The sequence below is a fragment of the Penaeus chinensis genome, chromosome 7 (assembly GCF_019202785.1).
Source record: "Penaeus chinensis breed Huanghai No. 1 chromosome 7, ASM1920278v2, whole genome shotgun sequence".
NCBI lineage: Eukaryota > Metazoa > Arthropoda > Malacostraca > Decapoda > Penaeidae > Penaeus > Penaeus chinensis.
In genome coordinates, this window is record NC_061825.1 from 11456587 (window position 1) to 11467844 (window position 11258).

Genomic DNA, 11258 nt, shown 5'->3' on the forward strand with positions numbered 1-11258 from the left:
CGGTTTCTGTGTGGAGCTTGATGGTTGCTCTCCCATCTTCGTATATATATCTTTCACTTTTTGCTATAGACTTTAATTTTTTGTCATCGAATAGCTTCTAATACTGCTGGTATTTGTACAGAGAAATACCTTTTCGTAGTCTACGAATGCCATAAATAATTCCTATATTCATTTTTTTTTTTTTTCTTTTTTGGCTAAGTGTGTGGTATGGTCTGTTGTCAAGAATCCATTCGAAAGCATGGCTGTTCTCTAGGCTTTATATATATATATATATATATATATATATATATATATTCAAATCTATATATTTGTTTTGTATATATACATATGTAAATTATATATCACACACACTCACACACACACACACACACACACACACACACACACACACACACACACACACACACACACACACACACACACACACACACACACACACACACACACACACACACACACACACACACTCACACACACACACACACACACACACAGGCATACGCACACGCACATACACACGCACAACACACACACTCATATATATATATATATATACATATATATATATATATATATATATATGTATATACATATATAGATATATGCATATATACATATATGTATGTATATATATATATATATATATATATATATATATATATATATATGTATATACATATATAGATATATGCATATATACATATGTATGTATATGTATATATATATATATATATATATATATATATATATATATGTATGTATATATATATATATATATATATATGTATATATATATATATAGATAGATATATGCATATATACATATGTATATATATATATATATATATATATATATATATATGTCCATATATATATATATATATATATATATATATATGTATATATATATATAGATAGATATATGCATATATACATATGTATATATATATATATATATATATATATATATATATATATATATATGTCCATATATATATATATATATGCACACACATATTTATTTGTATATATGTTCGTATGTCTCTATGTATATATGTATATTTATTTATATATTCATATATATTATATATGTACACAGGTTTACACTCATATACACAAGTAAACATATATCAATAGCAATATATATATTTATTAATTCATACATTTATTTATTTATTTATATATACACACATATATATGTACGCACACATTATGTAAATATATACATACATGTATAAAGCATCCATGGTTCCTATACATATATATGCATACATATATTTATACATATACATATATATGTGTGTATTTCAACATATGCATATCGATGCATATACACATGTGCATGGATATATGTAAATTAAATCAGTAGACTGGTCTTTTTACTTGGAATTACCCGAATATTGTGAATTATTCCCATCACTTTTATAGAGCCAGAAATAAAGAAAATGATGCGTTTTCTCCCACCGTAGTTATCTTTAGCTCCCCTGGAGCGGTTTCATCATGTTGAGGGTCGAACCCCGCCTATAAAACGGCCGTCAGATGATCTTCCATCAGCATTCATTCTCTCCTCAGTTCCACTGACATGTCTCCTCAGGTACACAGTGGTGCTGGTTATATCATGATTAATATGAATCTAGAAAAGAAGGGAACATTTAGAGTGACTAGGTAAATTCAATCAACATTTTCTTTTTCGTTTGTTATACAGGTTGTCGTATTATTCGCCATGGTGGCAGTTGCCTTTGGCAGCACCATTCCTTCATACAATACTCCGGCACCAAGCTACAGTGCCCCGGCTCCGAGCTACAGAGCTCCTTCTCCTTCCTACAACGCTCCTGCCCCTTCTGTAAGTCTGTTTACACTGAAATATATTCCTGATTTGTTGCTCCTTAAGTTCCCGGTTCCCGTAAATTCTATAATCAGTCGGTAAAAAATGTTTTAAATAACAGATTTCTGACTGTAATATTGGGAGCGCTATATGTTTATCATAAACTTTCAAACTATCTTTATACATCAAAAATCAAGAAAAACAAATATATATATTTCTTTGGAATATATACACAGATACATCCAAACACACACGCACGCACGTGTGTTTGTCCTGCTACATGCATCTACATCGATTGTTATATATTTTCAATTGAAAAGGGAATAAGGAAAAGTAGTTTCTTAGCTAATAAAAAAAAAATATATAAAAACTGCCTTCGAAGAAAGGGTAAGCAATAAGTGTATTTGGGTTGTGAAGGAGTAAGGAATCACTATTATAGCATTTTACTTACACTTTAAACATACCGTACATGAATGAGCACTAACATACACGGTCTCAGAAATCGATGAGCATTGTAAATACGCATGGAACACACATTCACACACACACTCTCACTGTACACTTATTAATTTCTAGAATGTTGAATATTAATCTATTCGCTCATTTTCTAACTGCCTGAGCAGTACAGTTTCAACTATGCATTGATCCTTTACTGAATATTTTAAATTATGTTCCCGAAAGTAAAATAATCCAGATAAATTATTAATCAGCACAATTTTTTTGTTTGTTTCTAACAGGGACCCGCTCAGTACGACTTCCACTATGTAGTGAGAGACGACTATTCTGGCAACGAGTACAATCATCAGGAAAATCGTAATGGTTATGATACTCAGGGAGCTTACTATGTTCTCCTTCCCGATGGCCGTGTTCAAAGGGTTGCTTACACCGTGAACGGCGACTCCGGATACGTTGCCGAAGTTACTTACGAAGGAGAGGCCCAATACCCAGCTCACCAACCTGCCCCTTCTCGCTCCTACCAACCCGCCCCCGCCCCTTCCTACCAACCAGCTCCTAATCCTTCCTACCAAACTCCTAGCTATGCATAATTATTCTAACGAAGGAAGACCTGTAATGTACATTATTTATCGTGTATTACAAAACAGCATTTCCAGTGAACTCCGCTCTTCTTTTACCTGAAAATGTTGTAACTGCTATTTCGATATATAATTGATATTAAGGCGAGGGATATATATATATATATATATATATATATATATATGTATATATATATATGTATGTATATAAGTGTATGTATATATGTATGTATATATGTGTATGTATATATGTATGTATATATGTGTATGTATATATGTATGTATATATAGTTATGTATATATTTATATATATGTATGTATATATAGTTATGTATATATTTATATATATGTATGTATATATAGTTATGTATATATTCATATATATATATGTATATATATGTATATATATGTATATAAATATACACACATATATATGCTTATGTGTGTATATATGCATATATGTACATGTGCATGGATATATATACTTCATATATGTAAATATACATTTATATGTATGTATTTATGTATAAATACATATGTGTGTACACATATAAACACATTTGCATATGTAAATTATGTATCTGTCTATTTAAATGTAAGTATGAATGTATGTACATGGATGCTTGTGCATTATCTATATGTATATTAATAAATATACCTATATTTATATATATATATATATATATATATATATATATATATATATATATATAATGTTTATACATATTTATATATGTGCATGTATATATATATATATATATATATATATATATATATATATATATATATATATATATATATATATATATATATATATATATATATATATATATATATATATATATATATATATATATATATATATATATATATATATATATATATACATATATATATATATATATATATATATATATATATGTATATATATATATATATATATATATATATATATATATATATATTTATGCTTATGTGTCTATTTTTTCATTTATTTGTCAAAGTTAATGTATAATTATTTATTCATTGATATATATCTTCATCATCAGCCTTTATCAATTCACGGCAGGACGTAAGCTTCTCCCAGTCTTTTCTAATTCTTCCTGTCTTGTGTATTTTCTTTCTAGTCTTGGCTCCTAAATTTTGCAATTTCTTCACACCACTTTGTCTATGATCAGGCCCTTGGCCTCCTTATGTTATCTATAACCCATTCTGTTACCTTCTTTGTCCGTCTCCGAGATATAAGATCTGCTCATTGTCTGTTCTTTTTAATGTTTCTTCGTATATCTTCCACTTTTGTCTGTTCCCTGATCCACATCACCCTCATCCGATCTCTTAGGCTAATTTCCAGCATCAACCTTTCAATTCCTGTCTGGGGACTTACTAGTTTCCCTTGCAGTAATTTGTTCGTAGTCCATGTTTCTGAACCATAAATCTTAATTGACTTCTTTTAAACATAAAGGCAAGGAACCTCTTAGTATACTACTGTGTCTGCCGCAGGATCTCCAGCATAGACTGTAGTGTTGCTTTATTTTTTTCACTGTACGAGTTGCCCTAGTGACGTATACTTGTTCACCACCTCTAGTGTTTCGCCTTGTACCTGTATTTGTTCGAACAGACCTCGACTATTGAACATAACCTTAGTCATTTTCCTATTCATCTTAAACCCAGCTTTCAGACTTGCTTTCAAGACTTATCGAAAAGAACAAAATCGTCTGTCCATATTAAATTGTACAGGTGTTTGTCCCCTATTTTGATACCCTTTCCGTTCCATTCTAACTTCTTGAATAGTTCCTCAAGGCAAGCTGTAAACAGTTTAATGAGATGGTGTCGCTCCGCCTAATACCTTTCTGATTGGTATTTTATCGGTTTCTGTGTGGAGCATGATGGTTGCAATCCCATCTTCGTATATATCTTTCAATTTTAACTATAGACTTTTATTCCTTGTGTTCAAATGGCTTCTAATACTGCCGGTATTTGTACAGAGTCAAATGCCTTTTCGTAGTCTATGAAAGCCATACACTATTCCTTTATTCATTTATTTATTTTTCTTATTTGGTTAAGTGTGTAGTATGGTCTGTTGTCGAGAATCCATTGTGAAAGCCTGTGCCGTCTCCAGCCTTTATATATATATATATATATATATATATATATATATATATATATATATATATATCCATTGTATATATATCACACATAAACACACAACCACACAAACACACAGGATTACACACACGCAGTGCCACCCTTGCTACGACACCTGCGTTTCATTTCTTAATGTGATATATCGTCTTCTCGCCGTGTGATCGGGTTCATTCATATATATATCTTCATCATCAGCCTTTATCAATTCACGGCAGGACGTAAGCTTCTCCCAGTCTTTTCTAATCCTTCCTGTCTTGTGTATTTTCTTTCTAGTCTTGGCTCCCAAATTTTGCAATTTCTTCACACCACTTTGTCTATCTATATATGTATAGATATACATATATCTATACATATATAGATATATGTATATATATATATGCATATGTATGTATACATACACATATATGTATATATAAATATGCAAACACACACCATATATTTGTATGTATTTTTTTCATGTATCTTTATGTATATATGCATACTTATGTATATATGCATAAATACATATATATATGTATATATAGATAGATAGATAGATAGATATTATGTATGTACACACACGCATACGCTCATATATATATGTAAACATATATCAATAACAATATATATAATCATTTATACATTTATCTGTTTATATATACACACACATATATATATGCACGCACACACATTATGTAAATACATACATGTATACAGCATCAAGGCTCTGTGGACGTAGCTTGGTCCTCCTATACAGGTACCGGCATCTCCAAATGCCCTTAAAAAGTGAATCCATGGCTCTTATATTCATACATATACATATACATGTGTGTAGTTATACATATGCATATCGATACATTCACACATATATATAGATATATGTAAATTAAATCAGCGGACTGGCCTTTTTACTTGGAATTGCACGGATATTGTGAATTATTCCCGTCCCTTTTAAAGAGAGAGAAATCAAAAGAATAATCTGTTTTCTCCCACCGTAGTTATATTTGGCTCCCCGGGAGCGGTTACATCATATTGAGGGCCGAACCCCGCCTATAAAACGGCCATCAGGTTATTTTCCATCAGCACTCATTCTCTCTTCAGTTCCACTGGCATGTCTCCTCAGGTAGACAGTAATGCACGTATTGCTAGTTATATCATAATTAATGTGATACTCAAAAGGTAAAGGAATATTTAGAGGGGGACTAGAAAATTCAATCAACATTTTCCTTTTCGTTTGTTATACAGGTTCCCGTATTATTCGCCATGGTGGCAGTTGCCTTTGGCAGCACCATTCCTTCATACAATACTCCGGCACCAAGCTACAGTGTCCCTGCTCCGAGCTACAGAGCTCCTTCTCCCTCCTACAACGATCCTGCCCCTTCTGTAAGTCTGTTTACACTGAAATATATTCCTGATTTGTAGCTCCTTTGGTTCCCGGACCCCTGAACATCCGAAAATAAATCAGTGTAAATTCTATAATCAGTCGGTAAAAGTTGCTTAAAATACCAGATACTTTTTTTCTGACTCGTATTGGTTGCTTTATATGTTTATTATAAACACTGAACCAGCTTTATATATCAAAATTCAAGAAAAAAAAGAAATAAGTATATCGCTTTCGAATATATACACAGAGATACATCCGCAAACGCACGCACGTACGTCTTTCTCCTTCTACATTCATCTACGTCGATTGTTAAAATATTTAATTTGAAAAGGGAATAGGGAAAAGTAGTTCCTTAGCTAATTAAATGAGCTTGATAAGTGGACAAACCTTAAAGGAAAAAAAAAACGGTCTGCGAAAAAAGGGTAAGTAATAAGTGTATTTCGGATGTGAAGGAGTTGGGAATCACTGTTTTAGCCTTTTTCGTACATGTTAAACATATCGTACATGAATGAGGACTAACATAAACGGTCTCAGACATCGATGAGCATTGTAAATACGGATGGAACACACTCTCACTGTACACTAATTGATTTCTAAAATGTTGAGTATTAGTCTATTCACTCATTTTCTAACTAGCCTGGGCAGTACAGTTTCAACTATGCATTGATCCTTTACTGCATAATTGAAATTATGTTGCAGAAAGTAAAATAATCCAAATGAATTATTAATCAGCACATTTTTTGTTACTAACAGGGACCCGCTCAGTACGACTTCAACTATGCAGTGAGAGACGACTACTCTGGCAACGACTACAATCATCAGGAAAATCGTAATGGTTATGATACTCAGGGAGCTTACTACGTTCTCCTTCCCGATGGCCGTGTACAAAGGGTTGCTTACACCGTGAACGGCGACTCCGGATACGTTGCCGAAGTTACTTACGAAGGAGAGGCCCAATACCCAGCTTACCAACGTGCCCCTTCTCGCTCCTATCAACCCGCTCCCGCCCCTTCCTACCAACCAGCTCCTACTCCTTCTTACCAAACCACTCCTAGCTATGCATAATTCTTCTAACGAAGAAAGACCTGTAATGTACATTATTTATCGTGTATTATAAAACTGCATTTCCTGTCAACTCCACTCTTCTTTTACCTGATTTGTTTTGTATATAATCGATATTAAGGCGAGGTACATGTATATGTATATATATATGTACGTATATATATATATATATATATATATATATATATGTATATAGATGTATGTATATATAGTTGTATATATATGTATATGTATATATATAGATGTATGTATATATAGTTGTGTGTATATATATGTATATATATATATATATATATATATATATATATATATGTGTGTGTGTGTGTGTGTGTGTGTGTGTGTGTTTGTACATATATTTGCGTATATATACGTATATGTACATGTGCATGGATATGTATATATACGTATATGTACTTATGCATGGATATGTATATATATTTCATAGTTGTATATATATGTATATACTTATGTATAAATACAGATGGGTGTACACAAATAAACACATGTACATATATAAATTATGTATCTGTCTATATAAATGTAAGTATCAATGTATGTACATTATATATATTCTTATAAATGTATATATGTATATATATATTTGTGTATACCTACATTTATATATATGTATATACATATATGTATGTATGTATGCATATATGTATACATGTAAACATATATGTATATATATATGTATATTTATATAAAATTGTGTGTATGTGTGTGAGTGCGTGTGATATTAGGTATATTTCATATATATACATATAAATAAATATGTATATACACAAACACATACATACTGTAAATGTTATATCTAGCTATTTATTTATATGTAAGTATGGATGTATGTACATTATCTATATGTATATCAATAAATATACCTGCATATATTTATATATGCATATATATTTACATATACCTACATATATGTATATACATATGTATATATGTGTACATATATATATATATACATATGTGTGTGTGTGTGTGTGTGTGTGTGTGTGTGTGTGTGTATGTGTATGTGTTTTTTTTCCATTTGTCTAGGTTAATGTAAATTAACCATTTATGCATATATATACATCATTATCAGCCTTTATCAATCCATGGCAGGTCGTAAGCCTCTTCCATTTTTTTGTCTTTAATTCTTCCTGTCTTGTGTTTTCTCCCAAATGTTGCTATTTCTTCACGCCACTTTGTCTTTGGTTTGGCCCTTGGTCTGCTTTCGTTATCTATAACCTATTATGTTACCTTTGTCCATATGTCATCCTGTCTCCGAGATATTTTGTACGTAGTCCATGTTTCTGAACCATAAGTCTTAACTGACTTATTTTAAACATAAAGGCAAGGAACCTCTTACTCTACTACTGTGTCTGCCGAAGGATCTCCAGCATAGACTGTTGCGTTGCTTTATGTTTTCACTGTACGAGTTATACTTGTATACCTAATGATGTATACTTGTTCACTATATCTAGTACTTCCCCTTGTACCTTTATCTGTTCGAACAGACTTCGACTGTTGAAAATGACCTTAGGCACTTTCTTGTTTATCTTAAGCCCAGCTTTCAGACTTGCTTTCCAGACTCGCCGAAAAGAGCAAAATCGTCTGCAAATCTTAGATTATTTAAGTGTTCGTCCCCTATTTTGATACTCTTTTCGTTCTATTCTAGCTTCTTGAATATTTCCTTAAGGCAAGCTGTATACAGTTTAATGAGACGTTGTCGCTCCGCTTAATAACTTTTTGATTGGTATTTTATCGGTTTCTGTATGGAGCTTGATGATTGCTGTTCCATCTTCGTATATATCTTTCACTTTTTACTATAGACTTTTATTCTTTATCTTCGAATAGCTTCTAATACTGCTGGTATTTGTACAGGCAAATGCCTTTTCGTAGTCTACGAATGCCATACACAAGTCCTATACATTTTTTATTATGATCTATATATAAATATATGTATATTTATGTATATATACATATATACATATATATTATATATGTACACGCACACAATCATAAATTATGTTAACATATATCAATAACAATATATGTATTCATTTATACATTTATTTATTTGTTTATATATACACACACATATATATGTACGCACTCATTATGTAAATACATACATACATGTATAAAGCATCAAGGCTTTGAAGACGTAGCTTGGTCCTTCTGTACAGGTACCGGCATCTCCAAAAGCCCATAATAACTGAGTCCATGGCTCCTATACATATATGTATATATATGCATACATATATTCATACATATACATATACATGTGTGGATTTCCACATATACATATCGATACATATACACATGTACATGGATATATGTAAATTTAATAATTAGACTGGTCTTTTTACTTGGAATTGCCCAGATATTGTGAATTATTCCCATCACTTTTACTGAGACAGAGATCAAAAGAAATTATCTGTTTTCTCCCACCGTAGTTGTCTTTGGCTCCCTGGGAGCGGTAACATCATGTTGAGGGTCGAACCCCGCCTATAAAACGGCCGTCAGGTGATCTTCCATCAGCATTCATTCTCTCCTCAGTTTCACTGGCATGTCTCCTCAGGTACACAGTGGTGCTGGTTATATCATGATTAATATGAATCTAGAAAAGAAGGGAACATTTAGAGTGACTAGGTAAATTCAATCAACATTTTCTTTTTCGTTTGTTATACAGGTTGTCGTATTATTCGCCATGGTGGCAGTTGCCTTTGGCAGCACCATTCCTTCATACAATACTCCGGCACCAAGCTACAGTGCCCCGGCTCCGAGCCACAGAGCTCCTTCTCCCTCCTACAACGCTCCTGCCCCTTCTGTAAGTCTGAAATATATTCCAGATTTGTAGCTCCTTAGGTTCCCGGTTCCCGTAAATTCTGTAATCAGTCGGTAAAAGTACTTAAATACTAGATTTTTTTTTTTTTCTGACTGTAATATTGGTAGCTATATATGTTTATAATAAACACTGAACCAGCTTTATATATATAAAAAAAAAAATAAATATCTCTTCCAGATATAAACACAGATACATCCACACACGCGCGCAAGCACGTGTGTTTGTCCTGCTACATGCATCTAGATCGATTGTTATATATATTCAGTTGAAAAGGGAAAAAGAAAAAGTAGTTTCTTAGCTAATTAAATGAGTTTGATAAGTAGACAAACCTTAAAAAAAAAAAAAAAAAAAAAAAAAATATGGTCTGCGAAGAAAGGGTAAGCAATAAATGTATTTGGGTTGTGAAGGAGTTAGGAATCACTGTTTTAGCATTTTTCTTACACTTTAAACATATGATGAATGAGCACTAACATGAGCGGTCTCAGAAATCGATGAGCATTGTAAATACGCATGGAACACACATTCACACACACAATCTCACTGTACACTAATTAATTTCTAGAATGTTGAATATTAATATATTCGCTCACTTTTTAACTAGCATGCGCAGTACAGTTTCAACTATGCAGTGATCCTTTATTGCAAATTTAAAATTTTGTTCCAGAAAGTAAAATAATCCAGATGAATGATTAATCAGCAATTTTGTTTGTTTGTTTGTATCAAACAGGGACCCGCTCAGTACGACTTCAACTATGCAGTGAGAGACGACTACTCTGGCAACGACTACAATCATCAGGAAAATCGTAATGGTTATGATACTCAGGGAGCTTACTACGTTCTCCTTCCCGATGGCCGTGTACAAAGGGTTGCTTACACCGTGAACGGCGACTCCGGATACGTTGCCGAAGTTACTTACGAAGGAGAGGCCCAATACCCAGCTTACCAACCTGCCCCTTCTCGCTCCTACCAACCCGCCCCCGCTCATTCCTA

At 32.2% G+C, this 11258-nt stretch overlaps 3 protein-coding genes across 3 annotated transcripts in view; all 3 read left to right on the forward strand.

Annotated features, from left to right (window-relative positions):
- Positions 1 to 1565: 1565 nt before the first annotated feature.
- LOC125027489 (cuticle protein 18.6-like) lies at positions 1566 to 2941 on the forward strand. Its single transcript, XM_047616567.1, has 3 exons — positions 1566 to 1594; positions 1706 to 1843; positions 2563 to 2941. The coding sequence occupies exons 1-3, from the start codon at positions 1583 to 1585 to the stop codon at positions 2869 to 2871; spliced, it is 459 nt and encodes a 152-aa protein (XP_047472523.1). The 5' UTR covers positions 1566 to 1582; the 3' UTR covers positions 2872 to 2941.
- Positions 2942 to 6077: 3136 nt separating this feature from the next.
- Positions 6078 to 7502, forward strand: LOC125027488 (pro-resilin-like). Its single transcript, XM_047616566.1, has 3 exons — positions 6078 to 6106; positions 6229 to 6366; positions 7121 to 7502. The coding sequence occupies exons 1-3, from the start codon at positions 6095 to 6097 to the stop codon at positions 7430 to 7432; spliced, it is 462 nt and encodes a 153-aa protein (XP_047472522.1). The 5' UTR covers positions 6078 to 6094; the 3' UTR covers positions 7433 to 7502.
- A 2477-nt stretch (positions 7503 to 9979) lies between these two features.
- Positions 9980 to 11258, forward strand: part of LOC125027490 (cuticle protein 18.6-like) — a 1393-nt gene continuing 114 nt past the window's right edge. The window contains exons 1-3 of the mRNA XM_047616568.1: positions 9980 to 10001; positions 10113 to 10250; positions 10996 to 11258. The exon at positions 10996 to 11258 is cut by the window's right edge and continues 114 nt beyond it. Of these exons, the coding sequence (XP_047472524.1) occupies positions 9990 to 10001; positions 10113 to 10250; positions 10996 to 11258 (413 nt within the window). The 5' untranslated portion in view covers positions 9980 to 9989. The remainder of the gene's footprint in view (positions 10002 to 10112; positions 10251 to 10995) is intronic.